The following is a 24,926-nucleotide window of genomic DNA, read 5'->3' as shown; positions in this document are numbered from 1 at the left end:
TGTGGGTTTTTATTGCTCCAGTTTGCCAGTGATGAACACAATTAAGTTACATGATAGTACCTGAACTGAACATGCTGTTAAATAGAAAAATAAATACACGATGATTAGTAAGTTTCCTGTGTGGCATTTAATACATCAATAAGTATGCCTTATTTCCCTCAAAACAATTTTATTGTATTTTGTCCAGATACAAACTCAGAAAGATTGTACTTATGAAAAAAACCCACATCTTTCTGTAGTGCTCTTCAGACTTCATGGTTTGCTATCACAGAAGAAATAGCATTTTAAATCTAAGCACAGTTCAGGTAGAATATCCCTAAACCAGAGATGAAATGGGGCATATTAGCCATTTTTCTGGTTAGAACAGTACCTTTTTTTTTTTTTTTAAATCCTATCCTCAATTTGCTTTCATTAAGTGAAGGAGAAAAATCAAACATAGCATCTTTGTAATCATTCAGAGCCTGTGTAGCACTGAACAGCAAAGGCCTTATGAAGTAAAAGCAGATGGACTACATTATGTACATGCCCAGGCATTTTAGGAAAGTATAAGAAGAATTCCTGGGCAATGGCGACCATAGAAAAACTTGGTTTTCTTGTATAAACAATGTTTTCCCCAACAGCTGTATTCCCCTTCCTGTTTATTCTTCTCTCCTGCAGAATTCTCTCAGTTTGGTCACATCTGTATTTCATTTATTTTTAAAAAATATTTCTTTAGCTATCCTCCTAGCCTTTTCAGATTATTAAGGCTGTGGGAATTTTCCAAATCTCAAATCTCCTTTCACAACCTATTCTGTTTACATTTTTACACTTCATTTAGGTTCTGAATTCACATAATGATCCACATGGGTTAGGAGCTTTGCCCACACAGACCAGTTTGCAGTGTTAGAGTCTTCATACGAGCAACAGAAATTGTCTAGGCAATCATCTTTATCATCTTTTCTTTCTGATTTTAAGACCAAAACACAGCAGAATTATTAAGTGAAAACAGTGGTCAGTTGTTCATTTTTTTTTTTTTAAACATTTCCATACTACATTTAATGCTTACACATTTCTATAATTATTAGACATGAGAAAAATTCTTGGAGTTTAATATTTGTCACATCAAATTTGAGAGTCCCTTTTTAATATTGGGGTAATAACAATTATTACATTAAACTTGGACTTAACATTACTACTGATTTAAATAACTGATTTTTAAAAATATATTTGTTTATTCTATTGAAACGTTACAATTTCTGCTAATTATGTGAACACAATTTTTTGGATGTGTCTGCCTGCCTTTTCTTGAAATAAATAGAAGTCTGAAACTACATGGCAATTAAACTAATTCTACCTTATTTTGATTTCAGCTAGGTTGCAGGAAACAAATTTATTAAAAAATATATTGTGTTTGTAGTCTAGCACTTCATTCTATTCTATTTTTCAGCCACTTTGCCGAATCTCACCTCAGACCCTTCTTTCTTAAAAATAACTGAACAGACGATGAACCATATCTCAAGGGCAAGCATCAGTCTCTGGGAGCAACTATATCCTACAAGCAATACCTCTCAAGATGATGTAATCTGTTCCAAGAAGCCTGCTTCTATTTTTAAATGGCACAGGCTTATTATGCTTTTAAAAGGACATCTCTATCACAAATTGTTACTTTGCTTTTAACCCAGTAACAATCATCAGTGACAATATACATGAAATGGCTTCAGAAAATCATTAATTTTATCTAATTGTCTACCCTGATTCTTACAAATGGTACTTGAAATGGTAATTTAAACTTTTAAGACTATAAAAGGTTTACACTGTGAAAAACATCTCTGCTCACGGTCACGTTTTCAGAAAAGGTGCATCTTTCACAACTGCCTTAAAATGCTTGAGTATTTTGTATGTAAAGTATCTTGGAATGTTTTGGATTCTCCACTCAATGTCGCCGAATTTGACACTGGAGAATCTCGAAAAAACATTACGGCAGAAACTGCACAAAGAAAACAGGCTCAGCACTGAAACTCCATGTGCTTTTACAAGGAGAGACAGTAACGACCAAGGAAAACCTACAATTTTGTATAATGAGCACTTTTTTGTGCGTTTTGTTTTTCAGTACCATAATTTCCAGGTAAACAATTAAATTTAACATTTCCAAGACCATATGCTTTCATATTAAAACAGAAACGCATAAACATTTTCTTACTTCTATTCCCTACCAGAATGAAACCAAACATACTCTTGGCACAGGCATGTCACAAAGATGATATGTGTAGGTGTTGCTTATCATCACATTGTAGGAGCATGCTGTTATCTCTTTGTCTCTGCCATCACACTGCTACACTAAGATGCGGATCTCAGAGCACAGTGTAACACTGTCTTTCTAAATTTAGAGTACACAGCTTTCTGGCAGTGAGCATTATTGGATCTCCTGGAATCTCACCTCTTCATCTAATGAGCAGCAGCAATCCAAATCAGCAAACAGATTCGGGGGAGCTTTTTTTATTGAAGGAAGATTTTGAAAGAAGAGTGATAAAGACGGACTATCAAATTGATAGATTTTTACCACCTCACATTCCTTACAGGTATTGCGAAAGCCAGCATTATTTTTGACATTGTAGTGCCACACACCTCATATCTAATGTGTAGTCTACTAAAGCTACACAGATCTTTCTGACATTTCCAGAGCACAACAATCATCTGCTCTCTCACAAGCAAAGACCTGTGTTACGTCACCTAAAGGCAAATGCACTTTAAGTTTTCCAGACAAAGTTTACCTTGGAATTTAATGTGGAAGTATCACTTAAAGAGACAACTGCTGTGTACAACTTTTTCTTTTCCTTTTTATTTTATTTTTTTTTAAACAAAGTTGGTAAACAGTGCCTGCCATGGCTGGCTTTAAACATCAATCACTTAAACTGCTATTTGTAACTGTGGCGGCTGAGAGTCTATTGATTGCACTGCTGTGACTGCAAGTGCCAAAGACTTTTTGTTTTGAGATGCTGGTATACTTTGCTGCTTGGAAGACCAAAAGACTTTCCAGCTCAATATCATCTGCAGATGTAATTACCATTAGAACATTTCCTTTTGGTTGACTTTTTAATAACTGAACTAGAACATCACCAATAACCACAAGACTTCTAACAGTGTCACCCTCAACTGAATTATATTTATTGGATGTAAAAAAAAACACTTGGAAAACATATTACAAAAGTGCAATTGTGTTCTGGCAGGAAAGAGAGTTTAGTTGATCTTTAAGGTATTTTTCATCTTTATATTTTATGATCCTTTGAAACTTTGTTTACTGTCCCTCAGCCAATGTTCTCAGCTCTCAGTTTCTGAGAGTTCTTATTTTTCTAGCAAAGTTAAGTTCATTTTTTCCAGTAGTCACTCATAAGGAACTGGCACAATCTAGATCTGCAAGTTTTTTGTGCTAATCTAATACCTTGATTATAAATGTAAAATAACAAAAAAAAAATCTGTAATGTTATTTATAAAGCTGGGTTGTTTACTTACTCTTCAGTCTGTTATAGCCTCTTAAATGCCTATACATTTCCTTTTTTTTTTAAACCAGAAACTGAAATTAAGTTTACAAGGATGACAACTGGCAAGTCTGCTCTTCAAAGACCACAGCTCAGCATGATACTTGTTTTTTTCCTCTTTTCCCAGGTTTTTGCATTTTCTCAGCTCTCCAAGATTTTTCAAATGCAATAGAAGATTAAAAAAGATAAAAAATCCTCAGCACATTGTTATAGCGCCTCCAGGTTTGCAGGGCTGTTTTCAGATGATGTTAATGCATGTGGGTACAAGGAGAGTAGCAGATGACAGGGTAACATCGTACAGCCCCTTCACCATCACACAAGCCAAAATGCAGTCACACCAGGCAGTGCCTGTAGGCAAGGGGACAGCAGGGGAACAGAGATGCAGGTCCCAAGCCTTCCCCATAAGTCTGCAGCAGGTGTATCTTATCCACACTTGCAGAGTACTATCTTTACGATAAATACATCTACCTCAGTGTTTCCCTTCTGACCTTTTAATCAATGCATTTATTTAGACCTTAATTACTCCCCAGCTGTCCACACAAGCTTTACCTTTAATTTCTTAGAAGATATTTAACAGACCACTTCCGCAGATCAGTCACTCCCCACATTAATACATTTATAAAAATAACAGTTTAAGTTATTGTTATATCATTAGGAGTTCTTGTTGAACCTTCCTTTTTCTCACTGCCTTTCCTCTTGCCAGATTTATCTTTAAAATGCCATTTAAGGGCATTAATTTTGTTTCAAGCATACAGAGTGTGCTACAACCAGGAAGAACTCGAGATAAACTGCCCAAACAACTCAGCTGCAAGCTGGCAAGTTTCTCACCAGCTGCATGCAAAGTAACAGCTAAAGGTCAAGGGGCCTACAATCATTTAGGACCTTTTGGGGAATATTCCAACAATTCTCTCCTGTAGTAGGATCTATTCCACTCCCTTAGCACCACTGAAGTAGTTCAGCACTCTGTACTTTGGGTAGGGCCTTTCTAACCTTCCAGAAGAAGGAGGACCAACACAAACCATGCTACTCTTCCTCCTCCCAGATCCCATGCAAATACATTGATCAAAACCCAACTCTTTTTCCAGACAGTACCCCATCTAATACATACTGTTTTACAAACTCAGATATTTATTGCTGTAATAGCCATGTTTCATAGAGACAGATACAGGACTTGCACTGTTTTCCAAGCAGATGAATCTCATAGCGTTTACAAAGCTCTGCTGCAATCAGCCCATACATCACTTCTCACCCTTACACAGCTTCAACCTCTTCTTTCTCCCATCTGAGCCTTGTTTGGTTCATACAGAAGCAGAGACCCTAGGAAAGCAGCTTTGGCAAAGCAGAATGAGCCAGACATCAGGGAATAACAGAGCCCAGCCCTCCATGGACCCAGTTCTCAGTACAGAGCTGCAATGCAGCTTGTCTCAGGGATCCCAGCACAGCCACTGGGTATTCACAAAGATGATCCGGCTTTGGTTCAAGCCCCAGAATAAAGGGGAAGCAGAGGACTGGAAGAATGATAGAAGGGAGAAACAAACATAGAAAGGATTCATTTCCTCTGTCAATGAAGCATGATATACATTCTGCCATGTCACAGATGTAACTTTGCTTATAGTTTGCTTAAAGTTCAGCATGATAATTTTTCTGGCTCTCACTTTTTACCTATTATGGGTGGCACTGTAATGTCTAGGCTTGATGAGAAAGTCTACATTGCACTGTACAAGCATCTGAGATAGCTTAGCTAAGTAAAATGGAACAGCAGAGCTTCTTGAGTGTTCTTCAGGCTGCACACAGAGGCTGCTGCCTGGTGGAAATGCATGGAAAAGTGCAACTTGAGTTGGAAGAAGGATACCGGGAGACTATCAGCACTCAGGCAATTTCTTCTATATTTTTACAACATCACAGCAGAGCTCATGCTACAGTGTACAGTCACCAGACAGACAAAACTGTCTGGATTTAAGAACCTTAAAAACTTGATCGGTGCTGGAGAATTTGGTAAAGGGCTATTAACTCATTCAAATGATTTTAAATATCACAGCATTGCCAAGATGCTGTTCAGATTCTCTCAAGCAACGTTTCAAACTTGGAACTTCGGATGGAAGACCTCTATAGGTGGAACAGCACTGGAGCGTTCATAAAAACTGCTCATTAAAAAAAAAAATTAAAAAAAGAGAAAGAATGAAGGTATATAGCATTTATATAAATCTGCAGGGAAAAGCAAATACTTCACCTGTTTCCTTGTTTTTACTCCAGTAGCTACAATCACATTGATATTGTCAAATAACAACGTCAAAAGCTTGTTCTGCAGTATTCTAGGACATTTGAAAGTGGTAGTATTGCTGGGTCTTGCATATTTAGACTGATGCCTTGAGAACAGCATTAGAAAATTCTTTCAAGTACCTCATTGTTTTGAAAGAGAGCTACAAAAATGCCAATGTTTTAACTCAGATTTTATCAGCTCTGAAAATACTCAACTATTGATCTTTTAGCCTGAGCTATTCTGAGGGAATGAAAAACCCATCTGGATTGATTTAGCTTTGGTCTCCAAAACCAAGTACCACATCTGTATACATAACGATACATTTAGGATTACATTATAAAAGGCTACACACTTGAAAAACAGTCCTATAACCAAGTGATATAAATACTGCTAATGCACTAGGTGCATTAGAGATCACTAAACCAGCACTGTTTACTTGAAATAAAAAAGATGTTTACTGAAGTAATACTTAGGATTTTTATAATCAGAATTCTGAAGAAAACTTTCTTTCAAGTGCTCTGACGTGATCAGCTTCATTAACTACTTGTTGATGTATCACTAGATACGCAGCTCCAGATCAAATACTTCCTCTGGCGATGGTATGTTTTAGAACCAAAAACCTTACATCAGTAATTATGATAGTTTTTGCAACATAAAACTAGCATGACTTCTTAAACTGCTGTTACAGATCCAAAAGTAAGTCCTAAAAGCCCAGCATTACACTGCCACACTATGGCAAAATTAAGATCTGCAAGCAAGAATAGAACAAAAAGACAACTCCTCTACTTTAATTACTTTAATTGTTTAGGACTACGATATCCACCATTACTTTTGTTTGCCTACTACATTTGTAGAGCACTAAAAACAAGCTGTTGTGTCTTGTTCAGCAACAGCTATTTATGCTTGAAGATTTCATTTTTGTAATGCTTTGTTTTTCCAAAATAAAAAAGAAAAAGTTTACTTCCTACAAGTGTTAAAATCTTCAAAAGACCAGTTTGATATGGCTGTTGCACAGATCACATATGTAGGGAAGCGGATACCAAGGGTATTTCTTTACTCTGCTGGCTACAAAATATAGAGCTTTTTGTTCTTTGCATTACAATGTGATCTGAAAGGTTTTTAGCAGACAGACAGAGGAAATAAAGGTTCAAAACACCTTCTCCAAGCTTTTTTTCTTTTTTTTAACTATTTGAGGTAACACTACAGGACTTTAGAATCTACATTCATTATTTCTTTACATCAGACTATAACTCATTTCAGACCTAGAAATATTTCACAATACTTAGTATTTCCACATTTTTACTAAGTTTTGTGAGTTTTTTTTTTTAATCTTATTTTTGTTGACCTTGAAGCACAGCAACCCAAAATGGCTGAAATTTCACAGCAGCTCACTGTACAAAGCATACATTTTAATTACTTTCCATTTATATAATTTATACCTTCTGTACAATTTGTTTTGCAAGAAAGCTATAAATCAATTTTGTATCCCCATTACCAGTACTGCTTTATTCATTTTGACATTCAATTTTTTAAGTGTTTTTCTAATAAATCAAACGCTATATATAAGCAATTGGCTGAGGCCAAGATTTTACCAATTATTTTACCTGCAAGAACTTGCCATTACAAACATTTCCCACAAGGCATAATAAAATACACGTCTGGTGCTGCAAGACTTACAGGAATATCCTGTACTGACACATTAAATAAAGATTAGATGACTAGCTGGGGTTTCATTTATTCTGCCCCTTGCTTAATTGCTATTGTCACCACTTCAGTTTACAAAAAATGGCATAGCCTCGATGCATGCCAGTCCTTTCCTGCTAGGATGGTTTATTCAGACTTTTAAAATCCTGAACTAAGTAGCACTTCCACTCACAGAATTCTTAAGCCATCAATGAACAGGGATCCTCTTTTGTACATTACCTATCTCTAAGTTACACGCACACACATATATGCATGTACACTTGAGTATAATTTCTGTTATTAGGCCTCTGCTTTCAATTATCACACAATTTCTGTAAATTCTTTTACTGCCTTTAGTCAAAGCACAAGTCATCGCTTTATACCTAAGGTCCTAATGTCTCCTAAGAGTCAAGATTTTTAAACAGTGAACTGTGAACATTATAGACTTTCACAAAATCGGCTCTAGAGCCTCACTAGCAAATGTGAATTTCTCGTGAGCATTCCTGAACTGAACGGGTCAGAATCAGTCCAAATATATTCTATACTTGCACCTGGTAGCAAGTCTACAGACTACCACCTCAGACTTGTGATTTTTGGAAGCTCTTTGGGAAAGGAGCGTTATAGCAAATTTGAGTGACAGTGAATGAAGACAATTTATGGAGGGTGCATTCCTCAACAAATTTAGCATTTAGCAGTTGCCCAAGAGTCATGAAAAAGGAACTTAAAAATCAATTCCAAATTTGCAGCTCCTCTCCAAAATCCAACAATAGCCCATTTTGAAAATGTTCGTCTTGAAGTGCACCCAAAAACTTAGCAGCAGAGACTACAGCATTTCTGTTATTCTGCTCTTTTTAGTTGCAAAAATCGATTTTCTCTTCCCTGTCTGACAGCAGATGTTTTCTTCCATGATCATTTAAAGTATCACAGCTAAGTATTTAAAAGTAGATAACCTTCTTTAAAAATATATATTATTTAAATTATAAAGTTTTAGGCTGAAGTTGAGTAGACTACTGAAAAAATCTTGTTGTTTACGATGGTATATTTCCTTACAGCTCACTCTATGAAGGATAGGTATTTCCACATCAGATTAATTGGAGTTCTGTCACATGGAAAAGATTTGTTATGATAAATGGCATCCTTAGTGCTGCTGAATTATGTCTTCCTCAGAAGAATCAAAACCATACTTCACCGTCATTCATAAGGCATCCCCTTCTAGGAAGCTACAGGAAACTTCATACCTTCCTGAACTTTTCCATCTGCTTATAAAGATCTGGATCCAGCTCCTGAGACACATCTTTCATCCAGAGTAGAGCTCCTCTGTATTCAGTCCGATACTGTTCCATTCGGTTCACTGTCAGCCATGTGTCTGAGATGGCCTGGTATCTGAAAGTCTCTACTTCTTGATGTAATCGACTCAACGGAGCACGCAGTGCTAGTCTGGGGAAAGGCACAAAGGAAAGAATGGAAGGAGAGGAACACGTTAAAGAAGTTGTTCCACAAACACAGACAGATTAATACAAATACAGACACTTTACTAGCAACCAAAGAAATATACACAGCCAAAACAGTTCACTGAAATGCTACTGTGTGTTCAGACAGTTCTGCAGTTGGTTTGGGGTACACACGAATACCATAATTTTGCATGAATATTGTGTTTGCAGCTTTCCTATTCAAGACCTTTCATTTACACATGAGTGGAAAAGAAGCCTTTTCTAATGTCAATATGTATTTTAGTCAGCCAAGCTGCTTGTACATACGGTTTTAACATGCCTCTTTGCAAGCTGCATTTAACAACTCTAAAAATCTACCTGAGGCACCTTATTACTGGATACATACCATGGATGTATCAGGATTATCATGTTAAGCCCCAGAAAAGCATTTCCATTAGCTTTTTAATCTTCAAATGTACATGTAAATAAAGATATCATCTGTCAAGTAGATAACAATCTGATTTTTTTCCTCCTTTTTTTTTTCCTTTTTTCTTAAGGAATCTGAACAATTCCTTAGAAAGATATTTATCTTTTGGAAGGATTCAGGCATTTTCCTAAATATTTCTTCCAGCAACTACACTTCAGAAAGGCAGCAGGGGACACTGTTGTCCTCCCTGTGGCAACACTTCGGTTCCTAATGGGACCTCGGAACTAGAGAGCATTACTCCAACTTTACTTTGCTTCTTCCTGCTGCTTCTGCTTTCCTCTTGGTTGCCAGAAGCCACCTCACTGGAATGGGTTCAATCAGTTTTACACCAGCATAGAGTTAGTTTAATGTGCTACTTAGCATCTTCCTAATCATAAGCGAATTTCTAATTCTGATCCAGTAACCAGCAAATTGTGCCTTCTTGATCTCCAGCTACTGAGCTAGCTTTTGGCATGCAATATAAATAAGAGCAGTCTCAACTTCAGTGTGAGCTTGAGGATGGCTCAAGAGAAGAAGGACAAACAACTGGTATTATTTTTATGTGTGTTTATTTAAAAACATACCTTAGAAATGCACTGAGTAAGAGATAAATGTGAACTTGTTATTGTGGCTTTTTTTCCCCACTTTTTTTCTCACCCTACAAATATTTACCCAACCATTCACAGGAAAATACAGTTTATGTAGCCATATCATACAGTGATATTCTATAAACAGTTAAGCTTTATAAGAAGCAAATCATCAGAGCTTTTGCTCAAAGGTGCCTTACATGTGTTTTAAAGATCCCACTCATAGCTGTTACTGGATGTGCTAATGACCAAACCCTAGCCCAAGATAAACATATAAAATTCTCGGTGCTCTATATGCAATGTTTTATTTTGAGCCAAACAGCTGCACTGTTAAGCTAAAGCTGGAAAGTATCACGGTAATTAAAAGCCCCAAAAAATCCTGCAGAATATAACGGAACAGCATTTTCCCTTGCAAATGAGGGTGACTTTCAAACTTTCATAGTCCCAATACAGTTTAAAAAAACATCATAATACCCATAATGCCTTCAAGTACTGTTGCTTCTAAACACCTAAAGCAAACATGCAGTCAGTGAGACATCCAAGGCTCTGGGTAACAACATGTGTTTGTGTGTATATGTGTCCCTCTGTATTCCTTAGCTTTTACTGATTTGCTCCTACCCAACCTACATAAGGTCAGTGGGGATCTAGGATCTTCTCCTGGGGACTTCATGGCGTAAGGTTAAAGGAGAAAATGGCATTCAGACTCCTCCCTTCTCCTCTGTCTGCTTGAGGCATGAGACTCCACAGATCAGAAAATGGTATTCCCTTACCCATTTCCCTGCCTTCCCAGGACCCAGCACCTCCACAATGGGCCTGATGTAGCATTTCTCTGCAGAGTGAGAAGTGCCACCAAGCAGGAGAAGGACCTGACATCAGCTCCTTTACATCAGGCCATGCGGATGTGCCTGTGCAGCTTTAGAACTGCTGAGCTGAACAAGCAACAAGTGAGGAGCTGGAGATACACACACCTAGCAGGTCCATAAGACAGAAAATAGGATCAGGAAAAACTACACAGAACAAGCCAGTAATATTACCAATACTACAGCAGGTTTGGTCAGTAATAACTTCCATATCACTTGGTTCCTCACACTTTTCAAACAACGAAATTAACTATGCCAATGGTGAATCATTATCATGTACTTTGTAAATCAGACAGTAATTCTGACGCACGTACCTTTGCTGAGAAGAAAAGCAGAGGGCCTTTCCTGTGGCTTTCATCATTTTTCCTGCTCTCGTTTTATCCTGAGAACCCTGTGATCGAAGAAATTTCCCCAATTCACTTTCTTCCTGAGACAGAACTAGCGAAAAATAAATGAGTGGTCAAACACGTTATTTAATAGGTTCCTAACAGCTTTAAAACTCGCCTAATATCAAACAGGCTAAGTTGCTCTAAAGCCAAGCAGCACAGAAAAAAAACCATGGAATACCTGCTTTTATCAAACAGAAGATCTGATCCACTGGAGACATTTTTTGATGGGTTTGCCCTACTCAACAAGAATCACAAAATTTCATTGTTGCTGAAAGACATCAGGATAAACACGCTATTTCTTTCTTGAACAAAATAATTAGATTGCTTAGATTACATAAAGGGCCCAATCTTGCTTATAGTAACTATTAGTTATGTTTTGCTTTTTCAATGATTTTTTACCACCAGGACTGCCTCAGCTAATTTTGGCAGAATACTTTAACTAAAGAAGTTCTGAGTTACACTACCCAAAGCTTGTTCACTTTCTTTTCTCTTGCTCTCTATTTTTCATGCTTAGCTAGAGAACTGAATTTTTTGTAAGAAAAGATATAGTACTTAAATTTAGAGAACATTCAGTTTGAAATTACTTGCATGATTGCTTCGCAACTTCGACACTCTACACAATTCAAACACTGTTTTTAATTTGTATTTAAAATACCTGAATATTCTTAATATTTCTATTTGAAATTAACTGATTGTTTTTTAAAAAAGAAGGTGAAGAAAAATAGAAGTGTTTTTACACTGACTTGTTGACTACTTCCAAACAGGGACCATGAGTCTTCATGACCTCACATCCTTACAGAAACATCTCATCTTGGCCTCATCTATTAGTCTTCCAAAGCGGCTGTCTCCTATAGTACCAATTTCTTCCCACTATTTCTAACTCTCTTTAGACAGGCAAAACAAAAAGGAAAGACTGAAGAAAATATGGATAACATTACACAAAAGAAAGTAAATTGAAATATGTCTCCAAAGCTGGATTATCTTTTCCAGGCCAGAAGTCACAGCAGCAGAGAATCTAACAACACTGATAACAGAGAACATTTAAGCGTCATTTAATGCAACCTGCTGCTTGAAACTTCCCAGATGAGGTCCCTGTCTCTTACTAATGACTGCCACTAATTACTGTTGACCTGTTAAAGCCAAGTCAGCATTATCAAATTCATTGTAACAGCATGCATTACTTAATTCTAAAACTAGTAACAAGCCCAATATTCTTCATAGTCAAGACTGACTTAAAAGAAAAAATAAACTAGTTCGGAACAGAGGATTTTTAAGACAAGACACTTGTGAATTTAAACAAGCTAAGCAAGTAATGGGAAAAAACCAAACCAAAACAAAAAGCATACTTTCTCCTCTGATTATTGCTACCTATCACTGCATAATTTCAAACGTAAAACTTAAGAACTAGGAGATCTTCAAGTAAATAAGCAAGTCTGCCTTTAGCTGTCTGCAAGGAATGTTATCTTTATGAATAACTATGATGAAACTAGTAGCTCCCCATTTTCATTTTTACTTTTTCACTTGTTAAATGATTCTGTAATGCAGACCTCTTTAGCATTTTAACTACTGCATTGGATCATACTTACAACAAATCCTTTTTTGATATAGTTCAATTGCTTTCAGCAACTCCATACATGTTCTCTGAATCGAATGGAACAGCTGATATTGAAACAAAATAAAGAAAAAAACCACTCCATGAGCGTATGCAAGAAACACGATTAAAATACAAGAAAGAGCTTTTTTTTTAAGAAATTATTAGGAATGCCCATTTTCTTATTGAACAATGAGTAATCTTTCCAGCTTGAACGTAATTTTTCCTTACCAGTTGTGCTTTACTTTCAGTTGAGTTGTTCACTGAAACTACAGACCAATCATAACTTACAAAAGGAAAATAAAAACAAAAAAAATGTTGGAAACAGATCTATTCTAAGCAGCTGACAGTTAAACAAACTACTCGTGTTGGTTTTTTTTTTTTAACTGATATCTTCGGATACATATGAAGATGTACAAATCCTTGTTTCTAAAAAATTGACAGCAGAGCAAGAAGTTACCAAAATGTCTATCACTTTTATCATATGTGGCAATATGCATACTGAATTTTTAATACTGCAAAGTCCAGTGGAACATACTTGCATGGGTATGGCAACATAGAAAGTTATGGATTTAAACTGAATTTTTTACTGGCATAGTTCTATTTTTTTTCCAACCAACTTTATAAAGCAGCAGTTTCCAAAGGAATCAGAGGGAAAAAAAAGTCAGTCTTGACTGGTTTGGAGGTTGTTTCTAGAAAACAAAAAAATTACTACTCCTTCTGCCTGTCTATCTAAAACCTCCAACATGTAACTCAAACACAAACTCCACTATATCAAGCATTACATAAATATAAGCAAAATGGACTACTGGCACAGTAACGCTGCATCTACTTGACTTCCTGGACATTTACAGGGGTCTTGTTTTTTAAACTGAGATCATGACTTGTGGTTGAGAAGCTGTTCAAGTAAAAACATGCTTATAGCATTTTATCTGGTAAACAGAAGTTTCCCTATTTCTAATCCCATGTAAGCTAAGAAAGCAACCTTCCTGATGAACCTGCAATACAGTAAGCCTGGAAGAACTCAGGTATATATTTATAAAATATTGTTCCATCCTTCCAGCTTGTTTTGCATCTTGATTTATAACCCTTCATGAAAATCCCATAGCTAGACTCATCATGTTATAAATTATCAATTGTTACAGCGAGAACTAGAGAGGTTGGTTTGTTGTCAAACTGCCTCTTGTTATATCAGCTAAAACTCAAACTGAAAATCCTAAATCAACAATTTTCTAAGAAACTGCAAGAAAAGCAGTAAGGTAAAACCTTTACCCTTATATAACAAAATAATACTGATAGAACTCAGCTGTACACTTAACTTGGTTATTACACTTCAGAAGTCCATTCTCTATCTTTTGCTTTGTGTCAAAGTCTTTCAAGCTCTTCAATTTGTAGAACCTCAATATTCTTTTTTCCAGTGGGTACAGGATACTGACAGTGGGACTGTATTTGTCCCACAGCAGGATTCCATCTCTGGTTACTTTACAGACTTTCAGAAGCTCCTTTGGTCATGACAAAACCCACTTATCTGCACAAAAGCTGCAGAGAGCAGATCACACTATGCACCTTGGTCCTTCTTGGTATATTGCATGTTTTTCTGGTATATGTGATATTTTCTAATTGTATAAAGAATGTCATTTGTGTAAACCACAAAATGCTATTTTAAAACATCTTAAATTGATATAAGCAAAGGATAAGAACGACTGACATAAGCACAAAGGACAATCTCCTGCTCCCCCTTGCCAAGTAATAAAAAACAAAACAAACCTGCCCCAAAACCTGAAAATAAATACAAATAAATTTTGAGGGACATGAATCCTTGTGTTACAAAATGTCACTATAATCCCCATTTTTACACAGGTACTTTTAGCAAAAATTGGAAAATATATTACAAGAAAATAATGAGAAAAATGTATACGCATTATTACACACTGCGTGTACACATATTAGAGGCTTGATGGAAATGAAAACAATTCCAAAATTAACAGAGAATACACATTATGTAGACATTACAAACCTCTAGTTTTGCATCCAGATCTGCATCTGAAGCCACAACATGTTCATCTTCCTTTTTTCCTGTAACTTTTATAAGTGTCTGTTTTGTTTTCCAGTATTTCTGTTGCATTTTATTGACCACAGATTTTTCTTGACTTTGAGCATATTGGTCATAAAATTCCCTTGGATAATTGCTAGAATATTAAGAAACAAAATTACAAAACTTCAATAGGATGCTTAAAAAATATGTCTAACATTCTAGATTAATATATTTTCATTAAGAATATTGGATTTGCACGCAGACACATACCTTCTAACATGCATTTCCTTATTATGCATTAATAACAAAGCAATTAAATTAGTACTATATTTCCCATCCTACTTCAGAAAATAATACACTGCTTTCAATTTGAATGTCTTTATCATGTAGTGCTGCTAAATAATCAGCTGCGAAGAATTCTTCCCAATGCACGATGGAATTATTTATAGCCCATGAATGAACTTTTTATTTTTATATAACTAGTAGGAGAGTTTCAAGTGAACCAGCAGAGCTGCTTATCCTGGAAGCAATTCTCATGCAATTTCAGCAGTGTCAGGATTTCACCAAGTTCATTTTATGAAGGGAATTTAACTACTTCTTGCCCTCCCTTTTTAACAATTGAATAGCAAAGAATTCAAAGAACATTCATTTCTTTTGAGCATGCTATGTGCAAGATATGATAGATAGCTCACATTTTTCTTTATGCAGTGACTACATGACAACTGTGGGTGCATAACAGGTAATCTTTTCTTCAAGGATTATTTTCCACTGACAAATGCTTCTGCATTCCTCTAGCAGACTAAATAAAAAGTGCAATCTAAAGACAAACTCCATATTCCACAATATTTAAACCATATGAAGATGGTTTAATAGAAAATGTAGCCTTACAATGAAATCTTGATCTCACTCAGGGTTATTCCATTATTATTTCTGCAAAAGTACATGCCCTTTCCTCATGTACATACACAGAAAGCTAAAGTGATTTTGCAGATTTTTAGAAGTAAAAGGTTGGTAAAACTTGCTATATTAAATGCTGCAGGAAAATTAAAGAAGCTGAGTTTATTTTGAAAAAAACAACTGACACTCTCCACTTGTGGAGTGTCAAACTGGGGTACGTTACTGAGATACTGCCCAGGGCGGGCAGTTCACACAACACACAGAGCTCAGGGATGCTGCCCCAAGAGGTCCTCAGACTCAACACACACACCTTTTGAGACACACAGATACATACACGTGCCATGAAATGCTAAGGCCATTCTGAAACAACAAGGCATTGGTACACATATTCCCCAAAAGGGTGGCGCATCTGCCCTACATAGTTACTAGTGACGCAGTTTCACCTGATAAGGAAGTTTGTTTCCCTGGTATTTGTTACTTGCTTTAGTTGTTTTTAATCAGTGAGTTAGGAGACAGCACATTAATCACCAAAGAGATGGTAAGAAATTAAACTGGAAGTGAGCAAGGACTTATATACACTTATATACAACACTTCTTGGCTTCTTCCCCAAATGTTAAAAGCAAAGATATTTGCCCATTTAATTCTACCCAGACATTAGTTCCAAAACTTTCATTTATGGATTTTGTTAAAATCAAGGCCTTTTTTATGCTACAGCACAAAATAAATAACACATGCAAAACATACCACATTTCACATGGAATTCTGCACAAACAAACCATTAGGCACTCAGCCTATCAAATTAAGTAAAGCCTATGTTGACCTGGTATATGCTGCACCTTTAAAAGACAAAAATCTACAGCCTCAGAAAAATAACAAGAAGATCCCCCGCATTATGACAAAATATGAGAGTTCAGTAAAACCAGCATTACCTTAAAAATAATAATAATATTACTAAAAAAAAAAATCTAACCACTCAAAGGCAGTATAGAGACCTGAACTATGTGGCTAGTTGTGTGCTTTATCCTGTGCTACAGCTGTACAAATAGCTGATCTTTGAGCTCAGCGGTCAAGTGCAGAAAACACCATAATTCATCTGATGTCAGCCAGCCTTGATATGTACCTTACTTGAGGTCACTAGAAATTCTGGGGGCATAGTGGAAGGAATAAAAAAAATGAGTTATTAATATGAGTTCACAAAAAAAAAAAGCTGGGATTAATACAGATTCCTGAATTAGAGGTTGACAAACCAATTGCACACATAAGAGGAATATAATCTTTTACCACTACAGAAAAATTCAGCTTTTAATGTCATTTGAAGAATTTACTGGCTCCTGTTTATGCTTAAGATAAAAAAACATTTATAATCACATTGCCAAAATATTCAGTGGACAATTTTTACTGGTAGACACTTCTCAATACCTTTTAAAAAGTATTTTGTGTCAAGCAATCACGGACATATTTGGGTTTGTTAAACAATCAGGAAATATAACTAAAAGGAGGATGAACTTTATTCTGAAGTTGACGACCACCTATAAACTTCTTTCCTTTAAGCAGGAAATTGATAACATATGAGATTTTTCCATCTAGTCAATTCACTTGTTTTTTCATTCTTTGGCAGTTTTTCATTTTTTAATTTTTATCCTTTTTAAACAGAATGTCTACCAGTGACTTCATAAAATACTAGATATCAGAACATAATGTGTGATAGACTTAGGCAGTGACAAATCAACATGCCAAGCACCATTAGCTCTTTAGAATAAGAAAAAATTGTCAAGGTACTTACTACTTATGACCTTCCATGTTTCCTGTTTTCTTCAGACACTTAAATAAAATAAGAAATTATCAGTTAATACAAACACATTTAAAATATAATTTTCAAGTTAGACACTAGAAAACCCCTACCTTTTCACACAGAAAATTACTATATTGTAGCATCTTGTTTATCATGTTACAAGAGAAAACTTTTCAATCTGTGGACCAAATGCTTTCCCCATGTTACACACAATCCTCACTTAAATCCACGACAAACATGTTTAAGTGATGTTGCTGATGTTGCCAATTTTATGTTGGCAAGTTTTCCAGGTAAAAGCAAATTTACTTGGCATAAATTCAGTGACTTTTGACAAGGCACACCAAAATTGTCCATGCTAGGCATCTTCCTCAGTCAAGTTTTTTCCCCAAAGTTTTAGCTACACCACAGTTCAGCTACTTTTTTCATGCGTGTCCCATTGATCTATTTTATAAAAACACTAGCTATGTCACGTCTTGAGCCACGGATTTCAAATTTAACCACCAGGTGTTTTTTCTATGAGGGAAATCACAGTTCCTGAGGATAGAATATGATTTGTATGCTTTTGGACTTCAGATTTTTAATGTCTGCAGTTTGGACACTCAGGTCTCACACTATACATTGAGCTGACCAGATGGCACACGCATCACTTCCCACCAGTAACTGAGCACACATTTTCCAGGCCAAATTTGCAAGCAAAGCCAAACACTTTTATAAACAATGAGCACCTGGCTTCTGCTCTGCTGCTTTCAGAGAGGACTCTGTTCTCCAGTACACAGCCAGCATGCAAACGGAGACACTGCAGCGTGATCATAGACAAGACCAAAAAGAAGCTCATCAGATGGTGCTGCCAGGAAATGGCCTTTGATGAGACCAGGCACAGAAAGAACACACTGACAGGCTGCACCAAGATATGAAGCTGATTGAGGAAACAGTAATGGAAAAAGCAGCTCAGCAGCTAATGGTGTTGAAACTGAACTTTGGCACTAAGCTGGGTGAGAGAGAAAAGGGGCTGCAAAGGGTGGATGTGACACTGGAAACATATCTAGCACAGTGCTGTGTACAGACAGCATGGTTAGCACTCGAGCAGCAAAGGGGCTGAACAGATTGCAGGAACCCGAACAAGGGAATGCAAACAACCTGAGTGCTTCCTCCAGCTGTGAAGCACGTGCACTTCCATTTGGAGGCAAATGGAGCCAAAACCCAGGTTTCCAATTCTAACCTCTCTGCTGTCAGTACCTGTGAAACTTCCTGGCAAAGTTCCATGAGATGCTGCAAGATTATATCAGAGCAGGAAATTTTCCCAGATTGGACTTTTTGTGAAATGCTCATAAGGAGAGACCATGAGAAAATTCATAACTCTGTCTGCAGAGCAGAGTTTAAATGTAAAGGCCAACAGCTAAACACCACAGAGGAAGAAAGAACTGTTTCAGATTGTTTGTGTTACAGCACCATTGGGTCAGACAATAAACAGAATGGACAGCATCAGTCATGGCTTTGCTATGGTTTCCAGAGCCATAAGGCACAGGCAATATTAACTCAATTTTTCTAATACCTTTATACTTGACTTCACTGTTTTAATAGTGGTCCTCCTTAAGTCAACTGTGGGTGTGTGCAAGTGAGATAAGAACACAGGATTTAGCTTGTATGCACATCCATGACTCAGTTATTCAGCAGCACGCTTGGTTTGACAGGAAGCAAACAGTCTATCTAGATGGAATAACATGCGTATTATGTGGAACAAAGTGTAAATGACCCACATGGGGAACAAGTCTAAGGCACTGACCTTACACACTGCACACATCCACCCGACTCTCCTGGAAACCAATGTCCTTAAAAACGTTATATATACATATACATATATACACACACACACACATATATATATGGATGTATGTATGCATGCATGTATGTATGTATGTATGCATGTATGTATTGGGGCCATGGTGAAACAGTTCTCATTTGCAAACATAGCTCATGCTCTTTCTTCCTAAACATCTGACCTTATATTTTGACTCTGGGATCTTCTTAGTTATGCTCCTCAAAGTCCTACCCCTATGCCCTTAAGATACTATTTGTAGGGAGTTTTTAATTCAAAGGGAGGACTATATCACAGCTGTTAGGACAGTGTTTTCACAACATGAAAATGAGGGCATGTATTCCCTGTCCTGCTGTATGACATGATGGTATTTGAGGCTACAAGACCTGCTGGGATAGTGTTGCATGGTCAATTAGCGTGGAAGGAAACCGAAGTGGAGTCTTACCTACACTGTCTACTGGAAACGGCTTCTGGCATGTGGTATCACCCAAAACATGCCAGGAAAGAGAAAGGTCCCAAAGTTCTAGGTGATGCAGATAAAAACCATGCCAGGGAGACTGCATGGCTTCACCATGGCTTCACCAGGGGAAAGTCGTGGTTGACCAACCTCACTGACTTGTATGAGGACATAACAGGTGGATAGATGATGGCAGGGCAGTGGATGTGGTCTACCTTCACTTCAGTAAGGCATTTGACACAATCTCCCACAGCATCCTTACAGCTAAACTGAGGGAGTGCGGTCTGGATGATCGGGTAGGGAGGTGGACTGCAAGCTGCCTGAAGGGAAGAAGCCAGAGAGTCGTGGTCAATGGAGCGGAATCTAGTTGGATGCCTGTATCTAGCAGAGTGCCTCAGGGGTCAGTACTGGGGCCTATATTATTCAATATATTCATCAACAATTTGGACAAGGGAATAGAGTGCACTATCAGCAAGTTTGCTGATGACACTAAGCTGGGAGGAGTGGCTGACACGCCAGAAGGCTGTGCTGCCATCCAGCGAGACCTGGACAGGCTGGAGAGTTGGGCGGGGAAAAATTTAATGAAATATAACACAGGCAAGTGTAGAGTATTGCATCTGGGTAGGAAGAACCCCAGGTTCCAGTATAAGTTGGGGAATGACCTATTAGAGAGCAGCGTAAGGGAAAGAGACCTGGGGGTCCTGGTGGACAGCAGGATGACCATGAGCCAGCACTGTGCCCTTGTGGCCAGGAAGGCTGATGGCATCCTGGGGTATATTAGAAGAGAGATGGTTAGTAGGTCAAGAGAGATTCTCCTTCCGCTCTACTCTGCCCTGGTGAGACTACACCTGAAATATTGTGTCCAGTTCTGGGTCCCTCAGTTCAAGGACAGGGAACTGCTGGAGAGAGTCCAGCGCAGGGCAACGAAGATGATTAAGGGAGTAGAGCATCTCCCTCATGAGGAAAGGCTGAGGGAGCTGGGTCTCTTTAGCTTGGAGAAGAGGAGACTGAGGGGTGACCTTATTAATGTTTACAAATATATCAAGGGTGAGTGTCACGAGGATGGAGCCAGGCTCTTCTCAGTGACAATCAATGGTAGGACAAGGTGTAAGGGGTTCAAACTGGAACACAAGAGGTTCCACTTAAAATTGAGAAGAAACAAATTCTCAGTGAGGGTGACAGAACACTGGAACAGGCTGCCCAGGGGGACTGTGGAGTCTCCTACTCTCAGGACATTCAAATCCCACCTGGACACATTCCTGTGTAGCCTCATCTAGGTGTTCCTGCTCTGGCAGGGGGATTGGACTAGATGATCTTTTGAGGTCCCTTCCAATCCCTAACATTCTGTGATTCTGTAGCAATTAAACAGTAGGAACAAGCAGCACTGTAAACTAATTCATATTTTATATTTCAGCATCACAGTTAAGCTCTACTGAAATGGAAACAGTATACATTAACATAGATATTAAAACCAGAAACAAAGGTAGAGGAACTTAATAAAGGAATATTTACTTGAGCTAGATGTAGTTTATGTGCTATTATAGGAATTATCACGGTTGTATCTGAGTTCTATTGCAAACATCTTTTTTTAGCTTGTAATGTTAGGATTTTATTTTCAAGAAACATCCAGTCTTACTAGATAGGTCATATCCTTAACCGGGTTTTCAGGAGATGCTCAGGACAACTGTGTGATCTTTGAGGCCAGTTTCATCAAAGCACAGGAAAAGCCCATTCCTATGGGCAGAAAGCTGAGCATCTGTGGCAGAAGGCCAGGACAGATTAATTTTAATGAACTCAGATGCAAAACTAATGCATGTAGTAGATGGAAGCAGGCACAGGATACTCAGGAGAATGCAAAAGCATTGCCTGAGTATGGAGGGATGGAGTTAGGAAAGCCAAAGGCACACTGGGGTTGAACCTAGCAGGGGATGCAAACTGTAACAAGAAGTTCTCTATAAAAACCAGTGGCAGCAAAAAGTAGGTTAAGGAAGACACAGATCTACAGCATGGGAGAGAATATGGAAATGCAGATGTACATTTTTGCCTTTGTTTTCACTGGAAGGTCTGTCCTGTGGCTCCCTAGTTCTTCAAAACTACTATCAGGGTCTGTGGGTGCAGGCAATTAACCATATTACAGAAAGACTGAGTTAAGAGGTACCATTTGAGGTACCTGCACATTAAGCCATTTGGACATACTCAAGTCCATGAGACCAGATGGGATGGATCTTGGAGTGCGCAGGGAGCAGGCTTTTGCCATTGCAACTATGTCTCCTCTGTTCTACTGAAGGTTATGGTGATCAAAAGAGGTGGCTGATGACTGGAGAAAGACAAACATCATATTCACCTCCAAAAAACATCACAAGGAGGATCAGGAAACTTCAAGCCCATCAACTTCACCCTCAGTTACTGGAAGAATCATGGAGAAAACCCTCCTGGAAACCACTCCCAGTCACATGAAAGACAAAAAGGTAAGTGGGAAGAGCCAGTGTGGATTTATTAAGGGCAAATCATGACTAACACAACCACCTTCTATCATACTATTAGATGACTGCCTCTGGTGAATGAGGGGCAAGTAATGGATGTTGTAACCTGATTTTGACAATGCCTTTGTTGTGGTGTCCCATGGAATACTTACAGCTTCTTGTGGGACACATCTGGAGTAGTGTCCATTTTTGGGCTCTCCATCCAAGAAAAACACTGGCATACTGGGGCGAGTCCTCCAGTCAGGGTCTGGATCCCATAATATATTTGCTCAGCTATAAGACCACCAGGCTAACAGGAGTCATTGCCTTCTGCAACTACCCAGTAAGAGATGCAGAGCAAACAGGAAAACTCTTTTTGCAAAGACACACACTGGAAGGACAAGTGGTCACACACAAGCTTGAACATGTGAAATTCCAATACAGGCAGGAAATTTTTCACCATGATGGGGACAAGCACTGGAACAAGCTGCCCAGTGAGGCAAGTGCTGGACATGGCCCCAAGCAACCTGCTCTAACTGGGTCTGGTTGAGCAGGAGGCTGGACTATGTAATCTCCAGCACTCCCTTTCAATCTATGTGATTCTGTGAAAATTCGTACAATGTAAAAGAAGATGAGATTGGAGAGCAGCAAGCTTGCTGCTACCATTGGTTTAATGCAGAAGGCTTTCCACAAGAATGGTATTAATGGATTGCAAAATAACATCGCACCATGACCACTCTGGCTACACACACAAAAAAGTATAGTATGTTTTCTTTCTAAGAGTTATCCACAATATTTTCAGCTTTTAGTCATATTGTTTAGTTTCATTCATAGCTGAAACTTAACGTTAACAGTCTTCATTCTTCAGATATTGCTACATGTACGATGTAAATTGCCCCTGCAGTCACTTAACAGGGTCATAATTTCTTTATTTTTATAATCTCTAACTTCATGTGTTGTTGCTGTCTGTTCAAGTCCAGGAACCAAAGAGGGTAAGATATTGGTTCAGCTGTAACAAAGGACATGAATAAAAACATCTGGGATAGCTGAAAGCAGTGAGGTTTTTTTTAAAGAAATTCCAAAGTCTTAAGTGTAGCCACAAAAAGTGAGAGATACTAATAAAAGCAGACTGGAAACAGCCCAGGGAAGTATCTAGGATTTAAAAGGAACACTTCATAACAATGTAACGAAGAATCCCTGCAGCCCTAAAACACTGATCCTGAGGCTGCAGAGGGAAACCCAGGACTGAGCACATAACCTTTGACTACTTTAGGTTTTGAACTCTGTTTTGCTTTCAAAGAACAAGATAGAAATGTCCTGAACAGAAATAACAAGAGAATTGCTCTTGCCAAAGATGACTACAATGGAAGCAGATGACACTAACTAGAGTCTACCAATACCTTCCCTGAAAACTGCAGTCAAAATTAACCTATGTTATCACACAGTTTTATATACAAAACAAGCTTAATTTGCTTGATGTAAGGGACCTTTTGGTCTTTTTTTCTTCCTGGTGTGTTAAGACTAAAACAAAACAAAACAAAAAAACACTAACCAACCAACCAACCAACCAACCAAACAAAAAAAATCAATAAAGAATATTACACTGACACTAATTAAGAAAAAAAATAGCATTCATCACCCCATTGGAAAGCATTTGTAGCAGAAAGTTTCCATTACCTCTGATGATAAAGCTTTACACAAATACTTGTGATCCTGGTGACAGACAGTTTTTATCTTGGCAAATAAAAGGTAGGGATACTCTAGATACAGAGAAATCCAGGTGCTGTATTGCATGCTAGGGAAAGCAGTGCTACAATACAGCTGACTGTACACAAATCCATGTTTATTGCTGCACAGTGCTGGATATGAGGTTTCCTGAAGAAGTTCACACACAGCTCCAGTTATTTTGCAAGTGCTTCCTGGTGTTTTGAGACAGACAGATGCCATCTCAGTTTCAGCATTAAACCTGAGCTGGCCCTATTCCTAATGAGTCTGCTCAGAACACAGGGGGCCACAGTGCTGAAATACCCATTCCAATACAGAACCAGCTGGGTACACAAGCCCTTCCAAAACCTTGAAAATCCCTAGCAGGACCTCTGAGGAGCCTCCAAGAAGCCTCAGCATGATGTTCCACAAACCTCCCTGTTTGCAGGCTGACAGCAGAGAGGACTGGCATAGCCTGTTGGTCTGGGTGTTGTGAAATACAGCCAAACTGTTCCCAGCTCCAGCCTGGCTGCAGACGCAGCTGCATTCATGAGACGTGATGGAACCAACATGGCCCTGAAAATAGCCAACTAAGGCACCTCTGTGCCTGTGGCAGAGCTGACCTGCATTGTAGGCTGTTTACCCACAGATAATTTCCACTGGAAGCCAAAATAGCTGGAATGCACACGGAACTTCAAAATATTTCTAGCATACTGCATTACCCTGTCTACCTACTGAGATATTTCATCAGCCATGATGCTGGAATGCAACTTGATGAAGGGCATTGTCATTAGCAAATGGCATTTCCATTCTTCCGGAAAAATTCTCTAATTCTCTATATTTTCAAAGGCCATTTGAATATACTATCTACATTTTTATTTGTAAAAAGGAAAATGCTTTCATGGTGTTTTGAGTGACTTAAAGTCCGTCATAACCTAGGCTTACCTTCCAGCTCATGCTCTGTATAACATCTGGAGATGC

General features: G+C 38.0%; 1 protein-coding gene across 1 annotated transcript in view; it reads right to left on the bottom strand.

The window, feature by feature from the left end:
• ICA1 (islet cell autoantigen 1) overlaps nt 1-24,926 on the bottom strand; it is a gene marked incomplete at its 3' end in the record, with an annotated part of 74,196 nt that overhangs the window by 41,491 nt on the left and 7,779 nt on the right. Inside the window, exons 2-6 of the mRNA XM_080339175.1 lie at nt 17,498-17,548; nt 14,799-14,970; nt 12,777-12,849; nt 11,116-11,239; nt 8,697-8,895 (exon numbers count right to left, since the gene is read on the bottom strand). Coding sequence (XP_080195301.1) covers nt 8,697-8,895; nt 11,116-11,239; nt 12,777-12,849; nt 14,799-14,970; nt 17,498-17,514 — 585 coding nt within the window. The 5' untranslated portion in view covers nt 17,515-17,548. The remainder of the gene's footprint in view (nt 1-8,696; nt 8,896-11,115; nt 11,240-12,776; nt 12,850-14,798; nt 14,971-17,497; nt 17,549-24,926) is intronic.

The sequence above is a fragment of the Nesoenas mayeri genome (genome assembly GCF_963082525.1).
Source record: "Nesoenas mayeri genome assembly, chromosome: 2".
Classification (NCBI taxonomy): domain Eukaryota; kingdom Metazoa; phylum Chordata; class Aves; order Columbiformes; family Columbidae; genus Nesoenas; species Nesoenas mayeri.
Note: the sequence above shows the minus strand (reverse complement) of the source record. Positions and strands in the feature narration are given on the sequence as shown.